At 41.4% G+C, this 24,877-nt stretch overlaps 1 protein-coding gene across 1 annotated transcript in view; it reads left to right on the forward strand.

Moving 5' to 3' along the window:
- The window catches only part of Ttn (titin), a 267,108-nt gene extending 242,774 nt beyond the window's left edge, over nucleotides 1-24,334 (forward strand). The window contains 27 exon segments of the mRNA XM_033756300.1: nucleotides 807-1,094; nucleotides 1,211-1,510; nucleotides 1,608-3,674; nucleotides 3,771-4,073; nucleotides 4,174-4,479; nucleotides 4,572-4,862; nucleotides 4,957-5,253; nucleotides 5,372-5,677; nucleotides 6,530-6,835; nucleotides 6,920-7,201; nucleotides 7,411-8,004; nucleotides 8,111-8,398; nucleotides 8,501-8,800; nucleotides 9,343-9,645; nucleotides 9,889-10,191; nucleotides 10,294-10,878; nucleotides 11,006-11,311; nucleotides 11,420-11,719; nucleotides 12,317-12,892; nucleotides 12,995-13,300; nucleotides 13,827-14,420; nucleotides 14,534-20,187; nucleotides 20,314-20,470; nucleotides 21,349-22,010; nucleotides 22,102-22,255; nucleotides 22,769-23,071; nucleotides 23,207-24,334. Of these exon segments, the coding sequence (XP_033612191.1) occupies nucleotides 807-1,094; nucleotides 1,211-1,510; nucleotides 1,608-3,674; nucleotides 3,771-4,073; nucleotides 4,174-4,479; nucleotides 4,572-4,862; nucleotides 4,957-5,253; nucleotides 5,372-5,677; nucleotides 6,530-6,835; nucleotides 6,920-7,201; nucleotides 7,411-8,004; nucleotides 8,111-8,398; nucleotides 8,501-8,800; nucleotides 9,343-9,645; nucleotides 9,889-10,191; nucleotides 10,294-10,878; nucleotides 11,006-11,311; nucleotides 11,420-11,719; nucleotides 12,317-12,892; nucleotides 12,995-13,300; nucleotides 13,827-14,420; nucleotides 14,534-20,187; nucleotides 20,314-20,470; nucleotides 21,349-22,010; nucleotides 22,102-22,255; nucleotides 22,769-23,071; nucleotides 23,207-23,505 (16,430 nt within the window). The 3' untranslated portion in view covers nucleotides 23,506-24,334.
- The last annotated feature ends 543 nt before the right edge of the window (nucleotides 24,335-24,877 follow it).

The raw sequence follows: 24,877 nt of genomic DNA on the forward strand, positions 1-24,877 counted from the left end.
GAAAAAAAAAAAAAAAAAAAAAAAAAGAGTAATTTGAAAAGTATATGGTCTCCCATCTGTTTAGGGGGAACAGAAACATCATTATGCAAGGTTGCTGTGTGGATGAATTAGGACTTTTCTATCAGTCAGATAAAGAAAAGAAATGGCACAGTTGGCTCAATTACTTTTACTATGTCTGTTATTTGTCCTCCATTTTCATATTAAGGGCATGCAAGCAAAGATGTTTTGACTTTGTAACTTTAGCTATTTATAATAAATAAATAGAAAGAGTCCCTAGAATAACCATCTAACTGTACTAGATACATTAAAACACAACACATATCCAACAATGCAGTCATCGCTTTGTTTGCATGAGGCAGTGGCCTCTTGCAAGTACTTGTTTGAATAAACAGCCTATTAGGAAACTAATAACTTGCAAATATTTCATTTTCTCTTCATACAAATGGCAGTGTGAAATTATTAGCATGACATGGGGCGTTGTGGTGCATGCCCGTAATCCCAGCACTTGGGAGGCCAAGGCAGGAGGATGGCTGTGAGTTCAAGGCCAGTATGAACTACATAGTGAGACCCTGTTTCAAAAAATTAAAATATTAACATGATAGGTGTAACACAGGAGAAAGGGTTATAATAGGCAAATGTTTAATCCCATAGTCTAAATTCTTAATTATCAAGCCTTTCAAAATAGCCTTTGATAGCACAAAAGTAATTATCTTCCTATTCATTATGACATAGTGCTAATGAAAACTACATTTTTGTATATCTGTATTACGTCCAACTAATACATAACATTTCTGCTTCTCTTTTAGTTCCACCAACAGTAGAGTTTGGCCCTGAGTATTTTGATGGTATCATTATCAAGTCTGGAGAAAGCCTTAGAATTAAAGCTTTGGTACAAGGACGACCAGTACCTCGAGTCACTTGGTTCAAAGATGAAGTTGAAATCGAAAAGAGAGTGAATATGGAAATAACTGATGTCCTTGGATCTACCAGCCTCTTTGTTAGAGATGCTACTCGAGACCATAGTGGTGTATATACAGTGGAAGCCAAAAATGTATCTGGCTCCACAAAAGCAGATATTAAAGTGAAAGTACAAGGTACTTTTAAAGAACTCCTTGGTGTTACAATTAATAGGATTTGGATTAGTGACATGCCTTTTTATATTTTAATGGACAAGGAAAAAGAAACTAACTATAGATACTTTCTCTTATAGATACACCAGGAAAAGTAGTTGGCCCAATAAGATTCACCAATATTACTGGTGAGAAGATGACCCTGTGGTGGGATGCACCACTCAATGATGGCTGTGCCCCTGTCACCCACTACATCATTGAAAAACGGGAAACGAGCAGACTTGCTTGGGCATTAATTGAAGATAAATGTGAAGCCCAGAGTTACACTGCCATTAAACTAATAACTGGCAATGAATACCAATTCCGTGTTTCTGCAGTTAACAAGTTTGGTGTTGGCAGGCCCCTTGATTCTGACCCAGTGATTGCTCAAATACAATACAGTAAGTTTCTATGTTTATAAAATGGTACTATAAGATTAACTTTCCAACCAAATGTATCTAAACTGGCTTTGCTTTTCTGTTTTCTTTCATTTTGTAGCCGTTCCTGATGCTCCTGGCACTCCGGAGCCTAGCAATGTAACAGGCAATAGCATTACCCTGACATGGGCAAGGCCAGAATCAGATGGTGGCAATGAGATTCAACACTACATCCTTGAAAGGAGAGAAAAGAAAAGCACAAGATGGGTAAAAGTGATCAGCAAACGACCGATCTCTGAAACAAGATTCAAAGTCACTGGTCTGGTAGAAGGCAATGAGTATGAATTCCATGTCATGGCTGAAAATGCAGCAGGAGTAGGACCTGCAAGTGGCATCTCAAGACTAATCAAATGCAGAGAGCCCGTTAACCCACCAAGTGCTCCCACAGTGGTAAAAGTGACAGACACATCAAAGACAACTGTGAGCTTAGAATGGTCCAGGCCAGTCTTTGATGGCGGCATGGAAATAATTGGGTATATCATAGAAATGTGCAAAGCTGACCTAGGAGACTGGCACAAGGTGAATACAGAGGCATGTGTGAAAACGAGATACACAGTCACTGATTTACAAGCAGGTGAAGAATACAAATTCCGGGTGAGTGCTATCAACGGTGTTGGAAAAGGAGACAGCTGTGAAGTGACTGGTACGATTAAAGCCATTGACCGACTAACAGCTCCTGAATTAGACATTGATGCCAGCTTCAAACAGACTCACATTGTTAGAGCTGGTGCCAGTATTCGCCTCTTTATTGCCTTCCGGGGTAGACCTACTCCTACAGCTGTGTGGAGCAAGCCAGACTCTAACCTTAGTATTCGGGCTGGTATCCATACAACAGACTCCTTCAGCACTCTGACTGTGGAAAACTGCAACAGAAATGATGCAGGGAAATACACCTTTACTGTGGAAAACAACAGTGGTAGTAAGTCCATCACATTCACTGTGAAGGTGCTAGACTCTCCAGGACCACCTGGTCCAATTACCTTCAAAGATGTGACCAGGGGATCTGCTACATTGATGTGGGATGCGCCCCTACTTGATGGTGGTGCCCGAATCCATCACTATGTGTTAGAGAAACGAGAAGCGAGTCGCCGTAGCTGGCAAGTTGTCAGTGAAAAATGTACTCGTCAGATCTTCAAGGTTAGTGACCTAGCAGAAGGCGTTCCCTACTATTTCCGTGTTTCTGCAGAAAATGAGTATGGTGTTGGTGAACCATATGAAATGCCAGAACCAATTGTAGCCACAGAACAACCTGCTCCACCTAGAAGACTTGATGTTGTTGACACTAGCAAATCCTCTGCAGTCTTAGCATGGCTTAAACCTGAACATGATGGAGGCAGCCGGATTACTGGGTACCTGCTTGAAATGAGACAAAAGGGTTCCGACTTCTGGGTTGAAGCTGGTCACACCAAACAGCTGACATTCACAGTAGAACGCCTCATGGAGAACACTGAATATGAATTCCGTGTGAAGGCTAAGAATGATGCTGGCTATAGTGAACCCAGAGAAGCCTTCTCATCTGTCATCATCAAAGAGCCTCAGATTGAGCCAACTGCTGATCTCACTGGAATTACCAACCAGCTCATAACTTGCAAAGCGGGAAGCCCATTCACTATCGATGTGCCAATCAGTGGTCGTCCAGCCCCCAGAGTAACATGGAAACTGGAAGAAATGAGACTTAAGGAGACTGATCGAGTGAGTATTGTAACAACGAAAGACAGGACCACGCTCTCTGTAAAGGACAGCATGAGAGGTGACTCCGGCAGATATTTCTTAACCCTGGAAAACACATCTGGTGTTAAAACATTTACCATCACAGTTGTGGTCATTGGAAGGCCAGGTCCAGTAACTGGCCCCATCGAGGTCTCATCTGTCTCGGCTGAGTCATGTGTCCTGTCATGGGCTGAACCTGAAGATGATGGAGGCACCGAAATTACTAATTACATAGTTGAAAAGCGTGAGTCGGGTACGACAGCTTGGCAGCTCATCAATTCCAGTGTCAAGCGCACTCAGATTAAAGTCACTCACCTCACAAAATACAAGGAGTATTCTTTCCGTGTCAGTTCAGAAAACAGATTTGGTGTGAGCAAGCCTTTAGAATCAGCACCGATTGTTGCTGAGCATCCATTTGGTAAGAAAAACAAAAATCAGATTTCAAAGTCTCTATTATATTTCCACTGAATTTTATAAATTTATATTCATATTTGATGCCTTTGTTTATACTTAGTCCCACCAAGCGCTCCTACCAGACCTGCAGTCTACCATGTGTCTGCCAATGCCATGTCTATTTGTTGGGAAGAACCCTACCATGATGGTGGCAGTAAAATCATTGGCTACTGGGTTGAGAAGAAAGAACGTAACACCATCCTTTGGATGAAAGAAAACAAAGTGCCATGTTTAGAGTGCAACTACAAAGTGTCTGGTTTGGTTGAAGGACTGGAATATCAGTTTAGAACTTACGCTCTCAATGCTGCAGGTGTTAGCAAGGCCAGTGAAGCTTCAAGACCTGTAATGGCTCAAAATCCAGTTGGTATGTATGAAAATTTAAGGGGTATGTTTGTTTTTACTATTCTTGGCAATACTAGAACTACAGCTTTTTTTCTTAACCTTATTTTTTGCATCCTCTCCAGATGCACCAGGCAGACCAGAAGTGACAGATGTCACAAGATCAACAGTGTCACTGATTTGGTCTGCCCCGGTGTATGACGGAGGCAGCAAGGTTGTGGGCTACATCATAGAGCGTAAACCAGTCAGTGAGGTTGGAGATGGTCGCTGGCTAAAGTGCAACTATACCATCGTATCAGACAACTTTTTCACTGTAACTGCTCTCAGTGAGGGAGACACTTACGAATTCCGTGTATTGGCCAAGAATGCAGCAGGTGTAATCAGCAAAGGATCAGAATCCACAGGCCCTGTCACATGCCACGATGAATATGGTAAAAAATAACCTATGTTCTTTTAAATTGTCATAATTCACATGGAAATAAACTGTCAGATACTCATTCACATTTATTTTAACTATCGACAGCTCCACCCAAAGCCGAACTGGATGCCAGATTACAGGGTGACCTGGTTACCATTAGAGCAGGTTCGGATCTTGTTCTTGATGCTGCAGTTGGTGGCAAACCCGAACCCAAAATTATCTGGACCAAAGGAGACAAGGAACTCGATCTCTGTGAAAAAGTCTCTTTGCAGTACACTGGCAAACGAGCAACTGCTGTGATCAAGTTCTGTGACAGAAGTGACAGCGGAAAATACACATTAACGGTCAAGAATGCCAGCGGGACCAAGGCCGTGTCTGTCCTAGTCAAAGTGCTTGGTAAGCACATCAAATGTTCTTGAATTTTTATAGCATTTTCCATATGAGCAGAAAGAATGATCTTCATCATGGCTTGTCTCTATGCCTGTTTCAGACTCCCCTGGCCCATGTGGAAAACTCACCATCAGCAGAGTAACAGAGGAGAAGTGTACTTTAGCCTGGAGCCTTCCTCAGGAAGATGGAGGAGCAGATATATCTCACTACATTGTAGAAAGACGCGAGACTAGCAGACTCAACTGGGTGATTGTTGAAGCTGAATGCCCAACTTTATCCTATGTTGTTACCAGACTCATCAAGAACAATGAATATACATTCAGAGTGAGAGCAGTAAACAAATATGGCCCTGGTGTGCCTGTTGAATCAGAGCCAATTGTAGCCAGAAACTCATTCAGTAAGTATCAACATTTTTTTCAACAGGTTGGTGGTTGAAATGTGAAGAGATCAGGGGAGAGGGGCACTCATGTTAATATGATTTTTCTGATCATCTTTATTTTCATAAACATAAACAGCTATTCCATCCCAACCTGGTATACCTGAAGAAGTTGGGGCCAGCAAAGAGCATATCATTATTCAGTGGACAAAACCAGAATCTGATGGTGGCAATGAGATCAGCAACTACCTGGTAGACAAGCGTGAGAAGAAGAGCCTGCGCTGGACACGTGTCAACAGAGATTATGTGGTGTATGATACCAGGCTGAAGGTGACCAGCCTGATGGAGGGGTGTGATTACCAGTTCAGAGTGACTGCAGTGAATGCTGCTGGTAATAGTGAACCCAGTGAAGCTTCCAACTTCATTTCATGCAGAGAGCCATCATGTGAGTTCTGTAAACCACACACTAGCCTCATATTCATCAAAACCACATCAATAATTTTCCAATGTGCCAACCCAAGAACTTGCAGAATTTATGAAAAGTATGTGTCTAGAAAAGCATATGCTTAGTAGTGTGATCTTAAATATAGCCTACATCAGAGAACATTTTAACTATTCTATTGGCAAGTTAGCAGTTAAAACTAGTGAAAAGTTTTGTGGTATTTTTTTCTAACTTATGAAAAAAATAAATTATTGTACTATGAATATGAAAGATATATTCTGTGAATCTTTAGAGAAAAATGCATCATACTGACAATAACCACTAAAGAGAAGCAAAGTTCCTTTTAAAGAAAGGCTCAGCAGAAGCATAAAGTCTCTAATATTTTAATGTTATGACAAAATAATTGTTATAAGAACTGTAAAACAAGTGAGAAATCTTTTTACAAAGTTTGAGCCCAAGAGCTACAAGGAATAAGTCTTTGGGACTGAACAGGGAAAGATGATGGGTTACTGATTACTGTGTTCATTAGAAATAGATAAACGATATTGACCTGTGAAGGATAAGCAAATAAAGAGGATGAATTAATGAGCTTGTCTAACAAGGCAGACCATATTATAGCTAACCACAGAAGTAAGAAAGCATCTACCTTCCTAAAGTAGTTCATTTCTTAAAATAATAATAGTAATCACATCATATACAGTGCAGTCCTATACTATCAAAAGAGCCCAGTTACAAAGATGGTCTTGGTAAGTGTGGAGAAAGAGCAAAAGTGCCTCTGTGAGTCTTGAACAAACTACAAGTCTTGAAGTATCTTTATTTGTACAACATCTACATCCCACTTTTTAAATTCTATAGATACCCCCGGACCACCTTCTGCTCCAAGAGTTGTGGATACTACCAAGCGCAGCATTAGTTTGGCATGGACCAAGCCCACGTATGATGGTGGTGCTGACATCATAGGATATGTACTCGAAATGCAAGAGAAAGACACTGACCAGTGGTACAGAGTGCATACCAATGCCACAATAAGAAATACTGAATTCACTGTGCCAGACCTTAAAATGGGCCAGAAATACTCCTTCCGAGTTGCTGCTGTGAATGTGAAGGGTATGAGTGAATACAGCGAAACAACTGCTGAAATTGAACCTGTGGAAAGACTAGGTATTTATTGTATAGCTTTTAAGTGAATTGTTTTCTCATCCGACCTATTCTCAAATTAATTCAATTTTTTAATTTCCTTTCCAGAAATGCCAGATCTTGAGCTTGCAGATGACCTAAAGAAGACTGTAACCATCAGGGCTGGGGCCTCGCTGCGGTTGATGGTGTCAGTATCTGGTAGACCACCTCCCGTCATCACATGGAGCAAAAAGGGCATTAACCTTGCAAACCGAGCAATTATCGACAATACTGAGAGCTACTCTTTACTTATTGTGGACAAGGTTAATCGGTATGATGCTGGAAAATATACAATTGAAGCTGAAAATCAATCTGGCAAGAAATCAGCAACAGTCCTTGTTAAAGTATACGGTAAGTATACTTTATACTTTATATGGTAAGTAAGGTATTTTCCTTAACATTGACCATGCTGTGAATAGATTCTCTAAAAAGGTACACCTCTTGGCCTCTGATTGCATTTCCAGAGAGAGCCTAAATTGGCTATTTTCCTGGAAAAAAAAAAAAAAAAGTCTATCAACTAATCAGCCAAAGAGGAAGTACCATTTTTCTTTTTTTTTCAGATACTCCTGGTCCCTGCCCTTCAGTGAAAGTTAAGGAAGTATCAAGAGATTCTGTGACTATTACTTGGGAAATTCCCACAATTGATGGTGGCGCTCCAGTCAATAATTACATTATTGAGAAGCGTGAAGCTGCCATGAGAGCATTCAAAACAGTAACCACCAAATGCAGCAAGACACTTTACCGAATTTCTGGACTTGTAGAAGGAATGATGTACTATTTCAGAGTGCTTCCAGAAAACATTTATGGCATTGGAGAACCCTGTGAAACATCTGATGCAGTTTTGGTCTCAGAAGTGCCTTTGGTGCCTACAAAGCTGGAAGTGGTCGATGTCACCAAATCCACTGTCACTCTTGCCTGGGAAAAGCCACTCTATGATGGTGGTAGTCGACTCACTGGATATGTTCTGGAGGCCTGCAAAGCTGGCACAGAAAGATGGATGAAGGTTGTGACCTTAAAACCCACAGTCCTAGAGCACACTGTTATTTCCTTAAATGAAGGTGAACAATACTTATTTAGAGTAAGGGCACAAAATGAGAAAGGTGTATCAGAACCAAGAGAGATCGTCACAGCGGTGACTGTACATGACCTCAGAGGTATGTACTAAACAGCCACAAAAGTAACAGTAAAGCAAAAAGCATTCGGAGTTTGTGATACTTTGTTAGAAATAATGCTCTAAAATGCCTCATTTCTTTCTTATAGTGTTGCCAACAATTGATCTTTCTACAATGCCTCAAAAGACCATCCATGTCCCAGCCGGCAGACCAGTGGAGCTGGTAATACCCATCACCGGTCGTCCACCTCCTACTGCTTCCTGGTTCTTTTCTGGTTCTAAACTGAAAGAATCAGAACGTGTCACAGTTGAAACTCATACTAAAGTGACTAAATTAACCATCCGTGAAACCACTATACGAGATACTGGTGAATATACACTTGAATTAAAAAATGTTACTGGAACTACTTCAGACACCATTAAAGTTATCATTCTTGGTAAGGAGATGTGATAAAGATACAAGACAATTGTTAATCTTCAGTTATCCAATTTTGATTGAAAGTCAATATTAATTTCCTGCCTTTCTTTCTCTTTTATAGATAAGCCTGGTCCACCAACTGGGCCTATCAAGATTGATGAAATTGACGCTACATCAGTTACTATTGCCTGGGAACCGCCTGAATTGGATGGTGGTGCTCCACTGAGTGGTTATGTGGTAGAACAACGCGATGCTCATCGTCCAGGATGGCTGCCAGTTTCTGAATCAGTGACTAGACCAACATTTAAGTTTACTAGACTCACAGAAGGAAATGAGTACGTGTTCCGTGTGGCTGCAACAAACCGCTTCGGAATTGGCTCGTACTTGCAGTCTGAAGTCATAGAATGCCGCAGCAGCATCAGTAAGTCCTGGGACCCTTCCACCACTCTCCCTACCTCTGATTCCAAGTGCTAACAAAAAAGAATTTGTTTTCATCATGCCCTGATGTAAAAAAAAAAAAAAAAAAAACTAGCTCACAAAATGAGCAGAATGATTCAAGATTTCTAAACCTCATTTCCCTAGAAGTTTTCAACATGGTTAATTTGATTATTTCACTCTTATGAAAGAGGGCATGGGAGTTAGGAAATGAGGATGGAAAAGTGTAAAGAAGGGAGGGAGAAAGGAGTGGAGAGAGGGCAGGATGAATAGAGGAAGGGAGGGTGGTTAAGGGTAATGAGGAGGAAAGATAGTATGTTTTTTATTACAACATAGCCTAAGTACATAATTAATGTTTATAACTTTGAAGAAAATAAGCAGCAAAAAAAGTACAAAAGTGAAAGTATTGGGGAAATAGGTACAAGTGTCATATATCATTTAAAATACAGCTGAAAGCTAAAATATACATGAACCTTTATTTTAATTTACTCATATTGCCATATTGTGCTTACCTTTGTCTTGCTACAGGTATTCCTGGACCCCCAGAAACATTACAGGTATTTGATGTCTCCCGTGATGGCATGACACTTACTTGGTATCCACCTGAAGATGATGGTGGCTCCCAAGTGACGGGATATATTGTGGAGCGCAAAGAAGTGAGAGCAGATCGATGGGTCCGCGTAAATAAAGTACCAGTGACGATGACACGGTACCGTTCCACGGGCCTTATTGAAGGCTTAGAATATGAACACCGTGTCACAGCCATTAATGCAAGAGGGACTGGAAAACCAAGTCGTCCTTCCAAACCCATGGTTGCCATGGATCCAATTGGTAAATATATTTTGCATAAATAAAATTCATTGAGATATAATGTATATGTAATAAAATTCATCCTTCTGTAGTTTAGTTCTATGAGTTCTGAAAAGTGTACTGTTTTGAAATTGCCTTCGCAGTCAAACTAAAGAATGCAAAACAAGTCCATATTTCAGCAATTCACTTAATTAGCAAGATGGCATCATTAATTTCAACTGTTCAGCAATTTTAATGTGTATGTTTTTGTCATCTTTTTCACAGCTCCACCAGGAAAGCCACAAAATCCAAGAGTTACTGATACAACAAGGACATCAGTCTCCTTGGCCTGGAGTGCTCCAGAGGATGAAGGAGGATCTAAAGTCACAGGCTACTTGATTGAAATGCAAAAAGTAGATCAACATGAATGGACCAAATGTAACACTACTCCAACCAAGATTCGGGAGTATACTCTAACACATCTACCTCAGGGCGCTGAATACAGATTCCGTGTCCTAGCTTGTAATGCTGGTGGACCTGGGGAGCCTGCTGAGGTACCAGGAACAGTCAAAGTCACGGAAATGCTTGGTAAGACACATGATCATTTACTTTCTGCTGTAATTGCCTTAAAACTTTCCTACTCTTTCCCCACCAAAAAATTCTAAATTGTAACCCTACCTTTTCCCCTAGAATATCCTGACTATGAACTTGATGAAAGATACCAGGAAGGCGTCTTTGTTAGACAAGGTGGAGTCATCAAACTTACTATACCAATCAAAGGAAAACCATTCCCGATATGTAAATGGACCAAGGATGGCCAGGATATTAGTAAGCGTGCCATGATCGCAACATCTGAAACACATACTGAACTTGTGATCAAAGAAGCAGACAGGAATGATTCTGGAACTTATGACTTGGTTCTGGAAAATAAATGTGGCAAGAAGACTGTTTACATCAAGGTCAAGGTAATAGGAAGTCCCAACACTCCCGAAGGGCCACTTGAATACGACGATATACAAGCTCGATCTGTGAGGGTCAGCTGGAGAGCTCCTGCTGATGATGGCGGTGCCGACATCTTAGGCTACATCCTTGAGAGAAGAGAAGTGCCTAAAGCTGCCTGGTATACTATTGATTCCAGAGTCCGAGGCACATCTCTGGTGGTAAAAGGCCTCAAAGAAAATGTGGAATACCATTTCCGTGTCTCAGCAGAAAACCAGTTTGGCATAAGCAAACCCCTGAAATCTGAGGAACCAGTAATACCAAAAACACCACTGAGTAAGTGCTCTTTTGACCACAAAATTAAAACAATTATTTCATTATCTTTTGTTTTTAAATGAAACTCATCATCATACAAGATGAGACTGTATTCTAACATCTGCATGTTTTCCACTTACATTACTAGATCCTCCAGAGCCTCCAAGCAATCCACCAGAAGTACTTGACGTGACCAAGAGTTCTGTTAGCTTGTCCTGGTCCCGCCCCAAAGACGATGGTGGCTCTCGAGTCACAGGTTATTACATTGAACGCAAGGAGACATCGACTGACAAATGGGTCAGACACAACAAGACTCAGATTACCACCACAATGTACACCGTCACCGGACTTGTTCCTGATGCTGAGTATCAGTTCCGCATCATTGCACAGAATGATGTTGGCCTCAGCGAAACCAGCCCTGCTTCTGAACCAGTTGTTTGCAAAGATCCATTTGGTAAGGAAAGAACTTCCAAAGGGGATAAAGCAAAACCATCTTGAGTGTTGTTCTCTTATTTCACGGGTAAATCTTGACTCTCTTTTCAATTGTCTTAAAATATTTCAGATAAACCAAGCCAACCAGGAGAACTTGAGATTCTCTCAATATCCAAAGACAGTGTCACTTTACAGTGGGAGAAACCTGAATGTGATGGTGGCAAAGAAATCCTTGGATATTGGGTTGAATATAGACAGTCTGGAGACAGTGCTTGGAAGAAAAGCAATAAGGATCGCATCAAGGACAGGCAGTTCACAATTGGGGGATTGCTTGAAGCTACTGAATATGAATTCAGAGTTTTTGCTGAGAATGAGACTGGACTTAGCAGACCTCGAAGAACAGCTATGTCTATAAAGACTAAGTTAACATGTAAGTAGCTTTTAGCTCTTTAATAAAATAAACATGTTAAGGCTAATTTTTCCCTCTGCACTAAGTAAAACTGTGGCAAGCTTTATCAGAAAGCAAGTATTTGAAAAGAAACTGCTCACACTGGCCTATGCACACACAGGGAATAGTTGCTAAGTTCAGTAGGATGCTATTCCAAGCATAAAGACAACAGGAGATGTTAGGCACAGTAGACTGAGGACGCTCCTGGGTTTTTTATACTTCCTAGGAAGACTTGAAGCGTTAAGAAATGTACTCCACACTTCAACGAACCTCAGTAAGGGCAATAATACTGTAGTTTATAGAGAGGACTAATATTTCCCCATAACCCTATATTACATGATTAATGTCTTCCCAGTAATCTACATAATAATGTGTTGAAAGGCTCATTTCACCCCAGTTTCCCATATGACTTAGGAAAATGACTTCAAAAAAATTCTTAAGAATTAGACTTTTATGTAAATCATAGTATCTAATAAAGTGTTAGTCAATAGAGTAAATTCATTCCTGATACGTAAGGACAGAGGATTATAGATTTGGATTGAATAGAATGGATTTAAGATTATTTTTCATTTTCTTCAGCTGGAGAGGCTCCAGGAATACGCCAAGAAATGAAGGATGTTACTACCAAATTGGGTGAAGCAGCCCAGCTCTCATGCCAGATTGTGGGAAGGCCTCTTCCTGACATTAAATGGTACCGATTTGGTAAGGAGCTCGTACAAAGCCGGAAATACAAAATGTCTTCAGATGGACGCACGCATACTCTGACAGTAATGACAGAGGAACAAGAAGATGAAGGCGTCTATACCTGCATAGCTACCAATGAAGTTGGAGAAGTAGAAACCAGTAGTAAGCTTCTCCTGCAGGCAGCACCACAGTTCCATCCAGGTTACCCACTGAAAGAAAAATATTATGGTGCTGTGGGCTCTACACTTCGACTCCATGTTATGTACATTGGTCGTCCGGTACCTGCCATGACCTGGTTCTACGGGCAGAAACTTTTGCAAAACTCTGAAAACATTACCATTGAAAATACCGAGCATTATACTCATCTTGTCATGAAGAATGTCCAACGTAAGACTCATGCTGGGAAATATAAAGTTCAGCTCAGCAATGCTTTTGGAACAGTTGATTCCATCCTTGATGTGGAAATACAAGGTATTTTGGTTTTGCTTTCGATGATTTGATGTTTTAAACAATCTTGGGAAGTACCCTGTATGTACTTTACATTGTAAATACAACTGTATTTCCTCTCAACAGATAAACCAGACAAACCTACAGGGCCAATTGTGATTGAAGCTCTATTGAAGAACTCTGTGGTGATCAGCTGGAAACCACCTGCCGACGACGGAGGCTCTTGGATCACCAATTACGTGGTGGAAAAATGTGAGGCCAAGGAAGGGGCTGAATGGCAATTGGTGTCTTCAGCCATCTCGGTGACAACCTGTAGAATCGTGAACCTGACAGAAAATGCTGGCTATTACTTCCGGGTTTCAGCTCAGAACACCTTTGGCATCAGTGAGCCTCTAGAGGTCACCTCAGTTGTGATCATTAAGAGTCCATTTGGTAAGTTTCAACCTGATTTCTCTCTTCTGCCTCTGATCTCATATGGTAAAATTCTGCTTTTACATGAGACTTTTAAAGAAAAAAATTTTCAAAAAGATAGCAAAGATTCAGATAAAGTACAATGCCCTTTCTCTTGCTTTAATTGAATGCATATCTAAAAGGAGAAATACATGGCCTATCCCCTTCTTTATAAAGGAATTTTGTTTTTGATAAATCTCTTAGCACAAAGTAGCCATTTTCATTTGTCTAGAATAGCTTTGTTTGTTTGTTTGTTTTTTGAGACAGGGTCTCACTATATAGTTGAGACTGACCTGGAACTCACTATGTAGCTCAGGCTGGTCTCAAACTCACAGCGATCCTCCTGCCTCAGCCTCCCGAGTGCTGGGATTACAGGCATGAGTCACCATGCCCAGCTAGAATAGCTATTTTTAATATAACTTTGGAGCCTTTTTTTTTTTAACTCTTACTAAAGCTACCTTTTTTACCTCATGACTCAAATATTTTCTTTTTCTTTTTTTTTTAATAGAAAAGCCAGGTGCTCCTGGCAAACCAACTATTACTGCTGTCACAAAAGATTCTTGTGTTGTGGCTTGGAAGCCACCTGCCAGTGATGGAGGTGCAAAGATTAGAAATTACTACCTTGAGAAGCGTGAGAAGAAGCAGAATAAATGGATTGCTGTGACAACAGAAGAGATTCGAGAAACTGTCTTCTCTGTGCAAAACCTTATTGAAGATCTTGAATATGAGTTCCGCGTGAAATGTGAAAACCTAGGTGGGGAGAGTGAATGGAGTGAAATATCAGAACCTGTCACCCCCAAGTCTGATGTCCCCATTCAGGCACCACACTTTAAAGAGGAACTGAGAAATCTAAATGTAAGATATCAGAGCAATGCTACTTTGGTCTGCAAAGTGACTGGTCATCCAAAACCGGTGGTGAAGTGGTACAGACAAGGCAAGGAAATCATTGCCGATGGATTAAAGTACAGGATTCAAGAATTCAAGGGTGGCTACCACCAGCTCATTATTGCAAGTGTCACAGATGATGATGCCACAGTATACCAAGTCAGAGCTACCAACCAAGGGGGATCTGTGTCTGGCACTGCCTCCTTGGACGTAGAAGGTAAAAGCAAATTAAACATTATTAGCATTAATTTGGGTGAGAAAATAACACTCTTAAATAGATATTGGGAGGTGTTGCTAAACCATGTTCTCTCTCCTTGTATTCTGATACAGTTCCAGCTAAGATACACTTGCCTAAAAATCTTGAAGGCATGGGAGCAGTTCACGCTCTCCGAGGTGAGGTGGTCAGTATCAAGGTCCCTTTCAGCGGCAAACCAGATCCTGTGATCACCTGGCAAAAAGGACAAGACCTCATTGACAATAATGGCCACTACCAAGTTATTGTCACAAGGTCCTTTACGTCACTTGTTTTCTCCAATGGAGTGGAGAGAAAGGATGCTGGTTTCTATGTGGTCTGTGCTAAAAACAGGTTTGGAATCGATCAGAAGACAGTCGAGCTGGATGTGGCTGACGTTCCTGACCCACCCAGAGGAGTCAAAGTTAGTGATGTTTCACGAGATTCTGTCAACCTAACATGGACAGAGCCAGCTTCTGATGGTGGCAGCAAAATCACCAACTATATTGTTGAAAAATGCGCAACTACTGCAGAAAGATGGATACGTGTAGGACAGGCCCGAGAAACACGTTACACCATCATCAACTTATTCGGAAAAACAAGTTACCAGTTCCGAGTAATAGCTGAAAATAAGTTTGGCCTGAGCAAACCTTCTGAGCCTTCTGAACCAACCATAACCAAAGAAGATAAGACCAGAGCTCTGAATTATGATGAAGAGGTCGATGAAACCAGGGAAGTTTCCATGACTAAAGCATCTCACTCTAAAACCAAAGAACTCTATGACAAATATATGATTGCTGAAGATCTTGGGCGTGGTGAGTTTGGAATTGTTCACCGTTGTGTTGAAACATCCTCAAAGAAGACATTCATGGCCAAATTTGTAAAAGTCAAAGGGACTGATCAGGTGTTGGTAAAGAAGGAGATTTCCATTCTAAACATTGCTAGGCACAAAAATGTCTTATACCTGCATGAATCATTTGAAAGCATGGAAGAATTAGTTATGATCTTTGAATTCATATCAGGACTTGATATATTTGAACGCATTAACACAAGTGCTTTTGAACTTAATGAAAGAGAAATTGTACATTATGTTCGCCAGGTCTGTGAAGCTCTTGAGTTCTTACATAGCCACAGTATTGGACACTTTGACATTAGACCAGAAAATATCATTTACCAAACAAGAAGGAGCTCTGTCATTAAAATAATAGAATTTGGCCAAGCCCGGCAACTGAAACCAGGGGACAACTTCAGGCTTCTCTTCACTGCTCCTGAATACTATGCCCCTGAAGTCCACCAGCATGATGTTGTCAGCACAGCCACTGATATGTGGTCGCTTGGTACACTGGTATATGTATTGCTGAGTGGTATCAACCCATTCCTGGCTGAAACTAACCAACAGATAATTGAGAATATCATGAATGCTGAGTATACTTTTGATGAAGAAGCATTCAAAGAAATTAGCTTTGAAGCCATGGATTTTGTTGACCGGCTATTAGTGAAAGAAAGAAAATCTCGCATGACAGCATCTGAGGCACTCCAGCACCCCTGGCTAAAGCAGAAGATAGAAAATGTCAGTACTAAAGTCATCAGAACATTAAAACACCGGCGTTATTACCACTCCCTGATCAAGAAAGATCTCAACATGGTTGTGTCAGCAGCCCGAATTTCCTGTGGTGGTGCTATTCGATCTCAGAGGGGTGTGAATGTTGCCAAGGTTAAAGTAGCACCCATTGAAATTGGCCCGATTTCTGGGCAGATAATGCATGCTGTTGGTGAAGAGGGAGGATATGTCAAATATGTATGCAAAATTGAAAATTATGATCAGACTACCCAAGTGACCTGGTACTTTGGTGTCAGACAATTAGAGAACAGCGAGAAGTATGAAATCACCTATGAAGATGGTGTGGCCACCATGTACATAAAAGACATCACCAGATTCGATGATGGTACTTACAGATGCAAAGTAGTCAATGACTATGGTGAAGACAGTTCCTATGCAGAGCTGTTCGTTAAAGGTGTGAGAGAAGTTTATGACTATTACTGCAGGAGAAGCATGAAGAAAATCAAGCGCAGAACAGACACAATGAGACTCCTGGAGAGGCCACCAGAATTCACCCTGCCTCTCTATAACAAGACAGCTTATGTGGGTGAGAATGTCCGGTTTGGAGTAACTATAACTGTCCACCCAGAGCCTCGTGTAACATGGTATAAATCAGGTCAGAAAATCAAACCAGGTGAAGATGACAAGAAGTATACATTTGAGACCGACAAGGGTCTTTACCAATTAACAATCAACAGTGTAACTGCAGATGATGATGCTGAATATACTGTTGTGGCAAGGAACAAATACGGTGAAGACAGCTGTAAAGCAAAGCTGACTGTAACCCTACACCCACCTCCAACAGAAACTACCCTCAGACCCATGTTCAAACGGCTACTGGCAAATGCAGAATGCCAAGAAGGCCAAAGCATCTGCTTTGAGATCAGAGTCTCTGGCATTCCCCCACCAACACTAAAGTGGGAGAAAGATGGTCAGCCACTGTCCCTCGGGCCTCACATTGAAATTGTCCATGAAGGCTTGGATTATTATGCTTTGCACATCAGGGATACTTTTCCTGAAGACACAGGTTATTATAGAGTCACAGCCACAAATACAGCTGGATCCACCAGCTGCCAGGCTCACTTACAAGTGGAACGCTTGCGATACGTCAAGCAAGAATTTGAGAGTAAGGAGGAGCGTGAACGACATGTACAAAAACAGATCGATAAGACACTAAGAATGGCTGAAATTCTTTCTGGAACTGAAACTGTGCCACTGACACAGGTAGCCCAAGAGGCTCTGAGAGAAGCTGCCATCCTGTACAAACCAGCCATCAGCACTAAGACTGTGAAAGGAGAGTATCGACTTGAGACAGAAGAAAAGAAGGAGGAGAGGAAATTCCGGATGCCTTATGAAGTACCAGAGCCACGCAAGTACCAACCTGCCACTGTGGAAGAAGACCAGCACATCAAGCAGTTCGTGCCTATGTCTGACATGAAATGGTACAAGAAGATCCGTGATCAGTTTGAAATGCCTGGGAAACTTGACAGAATCACACAGAAGAGACCCAAGCGCATCCGCCTTTCAAGATGGGAACAGTTCTACGTGATGCCTCTTCCTCGCATCACAGATCAATACAGACCCAAGTGGCGGATCCCCAAACTCTCCCAAGACGATCTCGAGATGGTGAGACCAGCCCGCCGGCGGACGCCTTCTCCTGATTATTACTTTTATTACAGACCTAGGAGACGTTCTCTGGGTGACATGTCAGATGAGGAATTGCTCCTCCCCATCGATGACTACCTAGCCATGAAAAGAACAGAAGAAGAAAGGCTGCGTCTTGAAGAAGAGCTTGAGTTAGGCTTCTCGGCTTCACCTCCCAGCCGAAGCCCTCCACGTTTTGAGCTTTCTAGCCTACGTTACTCTTCACCACAAACTCACATCAAGGTGGAAGAGAAAAGAAAAGACTTCAGGTATTCAACCTATCACGTCCCTGTGAAGGAGGAAACACGTACGAGTTATGCGGAACTGCGGGAAAGGCACGCTCTGGCCTCTTACCGACAGCCCAAGCAGCGACAGAGGATCATGGCTGAGAAGGAGGACGAGGAGCTGCTCCGGCCAGTGACCACCACCCAGCGTCTCTCGGAATACAGAAGTGAGCTTGACCACTTGTCAAAGGAAGAAAAGTCTAAAAAGAAATCAAAACGACAGAGACAAGTGACAGAAATAACAGAGACTGAGGAAGAATATGAAATCTCAAGGCGTGCTAAAAGAGAATCATCCTCATCCGTGTCTAGACTGCTGAGACGTCGGCGCTCCCTGTCCCCAACTTATATTGAACTAATGAGGCCAGTGTCTGAGTTGATCCGATCGCGTCCACAGCCAGCCGAGGAATATGAAGATGACCTAGAAAGAAGGTCCCCTACTCCAGAGAGAACTCGCCCACGTTCCCCCAGCCCTGTGTCTAGTGAGAGATCGCTCTCAAGATTTGAGAGGTCTGCACGATTTGATATCTTTTCCAGGTATGAGTCAATGAAAGCGGCTCTGAAGACTCAGAAGACATCAGAAAGGAAGTACGAAGTCTTGAGCCAGCAGCCTTTCACACTAGACCATGCCCCTCGAATCACATTAAGAATGCGCTCCCACAGGGTGCCGAGTGGCCAAAATACACGCTTCATCTTAAACGTTCAGTCTAAACCAACTGCAGAGGTTAAATGGTACCATAATGGCATGGAACTCCAAGAGAGCAGTAAGATTCATTACACCAACACGAGTGGGGTCCTGACCCTGGAAATTCTGGACTGTCATAGTGAAGACAGCGGTACTTACCGTGCTGTGTGCACCAACTACAAAGGTGAAGCTTCCGACTATGCGACCCTGGATGTAACTGGAGGCGATTATACCACCTATGCATCCCGGCGCAGAGACGAAGAGGTCCCCAGATCAGTTTTCCCTGAGCTGACAAAAACAGAGGCATATGCAGTTTCATCATTTAAGAAAACATCTGAGATGGAAGCTGCTTCTTCTGTCAGGGAAATGAAATCAGAGATGACAGAGACAAGGGAAAGTCTCTCATCATATGAACACTATGCCTCTGCAGAAATGAAAAGCACTACGTCAGAAAAAAAGTCAGTGGAAGAAAAATCCACCACCAGAAAGATGAAGACGACATTGGCAGCAAGAATCCTAACGAAACCACGGTCCGTAACTGTCTACGAAGGTGAGTCTGCGAGGTTTTCTTGTGACACGGATGGTGAGCCAGTGCCAACTGTGACGTGGCTGCGTGGAGGACGAGTGATAAGTACTTCCGCCCGCCACCAGGTGACTACCACCAAGTACAAGTCGACCTTCGAGATCTCTTCAGTGCAGGCTTCTGATGAAGGCAACTATAGCGTGCTGGTAGAAAATGGCGAAGGGACACAGGAAGCACAATTCACCTTGACTGTCCAAAAGGCCAGGGTCACTGAAAAGACTGTGACATCACCACCGAGAGTCAAGTCCCCAGAGCCTCGGGTAAAATCCCCAGAAGCCGCTAAGTCTCCAAAACGAGTGAAATCTCCAGAACCAGTGACTTCTCCTTCAAAAGCTGTATCACCCACAGAGATAAAGCCCACGCCAATGGAGAAAACTCAGCAGCTACCAGCCTCTGCCCCACCAAAGATAAGTCAGCCCCTGAAAGCAGAAGCTTCTAAAGATGTTGCAAAGCTGACTTGTGCAGTTGAAAGTAGTGTATTATGTGCAAAAGAGGTCACATGGTATAAAGATGGCAAGAAACTCAAGGAAAATGGGCATTTCCAATTCCATTACTCAGCAGATGGTACCTATGAGCTCAAAATTCATAACCTCACCGAATCTGATTGTGGAGAATATGTTTGTGAGGTTGCTGGTGAAGGTGGAACTTCTAAAACTAGCTTCCAGTTTAAAGGCCAGGCTTTCAAGAGTATTCATAAGCAGGTATCAGGCATACCAGAAACTAAGAAACCAGCTCAGAAAACTGCTGAGTCAACAGAAACCAAGAAATCAGCTCAAAAATCTGGTGAGCTGTTAGAAACCAAGGAAACTGAGCCAAAAGCACCGGAACCAATTTCCTCAAAACCAGTGATTGTTACTGGGCTGCAGGATACCACCGTTTCTTCAGACAGCATTGCTAAATTTACAGTTAAAGCTACTGGAGAACCCCAGCCAACTGTCAGCTGGACAAAGGATGGAAAGGTAATCAGTTCTTTAATGTGCCTTGACTTCGTCTTCTAAAACACTGATCTCTCCCCTCATCCCTAATCCTAAAGAGAATTTTAGAATAAGTCACTTTTAATAATTCAAATCACTTGCACTCCACAGGCGATTACACAAAGAGGTAAATACAAACTCTCTGAAGATAAAGGAGAATTCCTCTTAGAAATTCATCAGCCTGAAACTTCGGACAGTGGACTTTATACTTGTACAGTAACAAATTCAGCTGGATCAGTGTCCTCCAGCTGCAAATTGACAATAAAAGGTAAGTTGGTTTGCCTTTTTTTTTTTTTTTTCCCCTTGAGACAAGGTTTCTCTGTACTTCGAGCAGGACTTGAACTCACTATGTAGCCCAGGCTGGCCTAAAACTCACAGAGATCCTCCTGTCAGTGCTGGAATTACAGATGTGCACCACTATGCCCAGCTCAATTCTTAAGCAACAGATTTTAGAGAATAATATTGAGGAAAAAATTTTTTCATTACACATATGTGACAAAAAAAATTTTTTTTACATGAGAAAATTTTAAAGTAAAACTTTTTCTAACTCCAGAACCCCATTTGTAAACAAATATAAAATTTCAGACTTTGGAAGTTAACATGTGCTTTTGTATCAGCATGAAAAGCATGCTTAATTATATGGCATTATATAAAATTCCACAAGCAAGCCCCTGCTCCCAAGAATATTTAAAAATAAAGTCAGATGGATATATAAAGTGGTCCTGCAACACTAAACCTTTATTTTTGCTATTTTTCCAAAACAGCCCAAAATTAGTGAAAGTTCTGTTTTCTCAATTAAAATTACTTCACTTCCACCTCAAACTTCTAAAAGATTATTTAACTTTTTAGTTATTGAAAGTCTCTTAAGCCCACACATCTCCTACATTGACTATTCTTTTCAAGATCTGTTACATCATAAAAATTATCTTCAGTTTGGTTTAAGGAAACTCAACATTCATCTCAAAAGTCACGCTTGACAGGTTTCCAAAATTGGAACAGAGACAGAATTGGTGCTACCTATACAGCACATAGAGGCTAACATTTCTTTGATTGTACGCAGTATTATATACCTGAAAAATCTGCAAGAGTAAAGGGTGAGAGGTCTCTTTCCAATTAAGTTTGCCTTACAGAGGTTTCCTTTTTTAGCTGCAAAAGACAGCGAAACACAGAAAGTATCTACACAAAAGACCTCTGAAATTACATCTCAGAAGGCAGTTGTCCAAGAGGAAATCTCCCAAAAGGCCCTCACTTCTGAAGAGGTCAAAGTATCAGAAGTGAAATCTCAAGAAAAGTTAGCCCTCAAAGAGGAAGTCAAGAAATCAGCAGCAACCTCCCTGGAAAAATCCATCATCCAAGAAGAAGTCACCAAATCAACACAGGCATTAGAAGAGATCAGAACTCAAGCTGAGATTAAAACATTTTCTTCTCAGATGAGCATAACCGATGGCCAAAAAGTGACTTTAAAAGCCAACATTGCTGGCGCCACTGATGTGAAATGGGTACTAAATGGAGTAGAGCTTGCTAACTCTGAGGAGTACAGATACGGGGTCTCAGGCAGTGACCAGACCCTCACCATCAAGCAGGCCAGTCACAGAGATGAAGGAATCCTTACCTGCATAGGCAAAACCAGCCAAGGAGTTGTCAAGTGTCAGTATGACCTGACTCTGAGCAAAGAACTCTCAGATGCTCCAGCCTTCATCTCACAGCCCAGATCTCAAAATATTAACGAAGGACAAGATGTTCTCTTCTCTTGTGAAATCAGTGGGGAGCCATCTCCTGAAATTGAATGGTTTAAAAACAACCTGTCAGTAAGTTGAATTATGAACATATTATTGAAGACAAATTTTAAACACCACATCTACTGCTGAACATAAATACTTCTTTTTCCTTTCATTTTAGATTTCTATTTCTTCAAATATCAGTGTAAGCCGCTCCAGAAATGTATATACACTTGAAATCCGAAATGCATCAGTAAGTGACAGTGGAAAATACACAGTTAAGGCCAAAAATTTCCGTGGCCAGTGTTCAGCGACAGCGTCCTTAACAGTCCTTCGTAAGTATATCTTTACTCTCTTCCTTCCTGCTTTAAGACCTTCATTTGTGTGTGTGTGTGTGTGTGTGTGTGTGTGTGTGTTGAAGAGTCGGGCCTGGCCTGTGTCTTCAGAGCCCAGAAAACTCAGAATCCTCACTGAATGCCATGTGTGAGAGAGACAGGCATTGGTTTCTTTATAGCTAAACAAAAACTTGGATAAATAATCAAGGTAAAGCTACCAGCTGCCCTGTAATACTTTTAGAATGTACACTATGTTGATCATTTTCAATGACTAATCATTTTTCTCCTAGTGATTCCTAGTACCTGCATGTAATGTAATGATAGAAATATTAGGATTCGTTTCTTGAAGAAATTGAGCTAGCTCTTGACAAGTGTATGTATCTATCTATGTATTTGCTTATGCTTCAACGGCACATTATTCCGGTTTTGTGTACGCTTCTGCAAGCCAACGTCAGGCATCCCCAATTAACCAAGTGTCACTGATGTTCACTGTGTATCTGCTATGCTCCACAGCTCTAGTGGAAGAACCCTCCAAAGAGGTAGTGTTGAGGACAAGTGGCGACGTGAGCTTGCAAGGAAGCTTCTCGTCTCAGTCAGTCCAAATGTCTGCCTCTAAGCAGGAGGCCTCCTTCAGCAGTTTCAGCAGCAGCAGCGCTAGCAGCATGACTGAAATGAAATTTGCAAGCATGTCTGCCCAAAGCATGTCTTCCATGCAAGAGTCCTTTGTAGAAATGAGTTCCAGCAGTTTTATGGGAAAATCTAGTATGACTCAACTGGAAAGCTCAACTAGTAGAATGCTTAAAGCAGGCATAAGAGGTGAGTAATAAAATTACTGGTAGAGGTAGACGAGCCAAGTAGTATGGTGTAGTCTTTAGTACATAATTCAGTAGAGAGCAAATCATTATTTTTTCAGTGATCCTAAAATGTTGTTATTGTTGTTGTTGTAAAAAGGAATTCCACCTAAAATTGAAGCACTTCCCTCTGATATCAGCATCGATGAAGGTAAAGTTCTAACGGTAGCCTGCGCTTTTACGGGGGAGCCTACCCCAGAAATAACATGGTCCTGTGGTGGAAGAAAAATCCAAAACCAAGAACAACAAGGGAGATTCCACATTGAAAACACGGACGACTTAACAACCTTGATCATCATGGACGTACAGAAACAAGATGGAGGACTTTATACCCTAAGCTTAGGGAATGAATTTGGATCTGACTCTGCCACTGTGAATATAAATATTCGCTCCATGTAAGGGCCTGGGCTCTTATATGCTACCCTCATTCTTAACTTTACACAAATGATTCACATGGACTAATCTTTCTGATCTGTAAATAGTTTTTAAAAAGTAGTTTTGTATCCACCTAAATGAGTCAAAGTTCAAAAGTGAACATTTCAATCTTTTCATAATTACTGACCTCAGAAAATTATACATTTGCTAATGACATGTACATACTGTATATAGCCGGATTAACGGTTATAAAGTTTTGTACCATTTATTTTATGACATTTTACAATGTAACTTTTGAAATTAACAATTGGTAGGAGAAAGTTTCTTTGGGAACGAATACCCTGCTCAATACTTGAACAATCTTTGTGCCTCAACATACTGTTGATGTCTAAGTTTGCCTCAGTGGGTCGAGAAATTCCCCACTGATGATGTCCTGTCCACCTTGAAGATGATGCTGTCGCACATGTCACCTGATGTGTGCGCCAATACCTACTGAATCAGAAATGTAAGGCATTGGTGATGTTTGCATTTACCCTCCTGTAAGCAACACTTTAACGTCTTACATTTTCTCTGATAGCGTCACACTTAAAATTATCATGACTTAAATATTACCAGAGCAAAGTGTAACGGCCAACACTTTGTTCGCTCATTTTGCACTGTCTCTGGCATAAAGAGTGCCTGGTTAGCTTGGAAAAGTACCATCTCCTGGCCATCCCCTCATTTAACCATGCTACCCAAGTATTCCTATGACAGAGCAGTGCCACCTCCTGGAGGTCCTGGTGCAGCCAATGCCTCTGTGTGGTAGCTCTAAATTTAAATTACACCCAAAAAAAAAAAAAAAAAAAAAAAAAGGGCAACTAAGCAGTGAGCCACAGCAAAAAGAAAAAAAAAAAGGCATAACATCAAAACGAAGCTGTTGTTAAGTTAAAAACACTACTACCAACTGCCCAAAATGTCAATTTGATGTAGTTTTCATGCAGGTATAAATTCAACTGTTAGTTATAATTGTTGGACCTCCTTGAGCTAGTAACAACAAAATAAAGCAAGCTATCTGCACCTCAAAAATGTGTGGTCAGTTGTTTTCTGTAAGATTCTAGGATAGGGAAGTATGTACCTCCATATATTACATAAATGGTCACAGCTAAGATAAAGCAAAGCAAGTTTAAAATAGCCAGGGTTAATAACCTTTTACTAACACATTTTACATAATCATAAGATAAAGAAATGCAAGTTCAAAATAGCCCATATGTTTTTTAACTTTTTGTATTAGTACATATTTGTCATACATATTGATCACACTCATCATAGGGAATTTGAACCTAATATATCTTTTTTTCTTTTGGGGGGGGTACTGGGGATCTAACTCAAGACCTTGCACTTGCAAGGCAGGCGGCAG

Source organism: Fukomys damarensis, unplaced genomic scaffold, assembly GCF_012274545.1.
Source record: "Fukomys damarensis isolate Sample0158 unplaced genomic scaffold, DMR_v1.0_HiC HiC_scaffold_26, whole genome shotgun sequence".
NCBI classification, from domain to species: domain Eukaryota; kingdom Metazoa; phylum Chordata; class Mammalia; order Rodentia; family Bathyergidae; genus Fukomys; species Fukomys damarensis.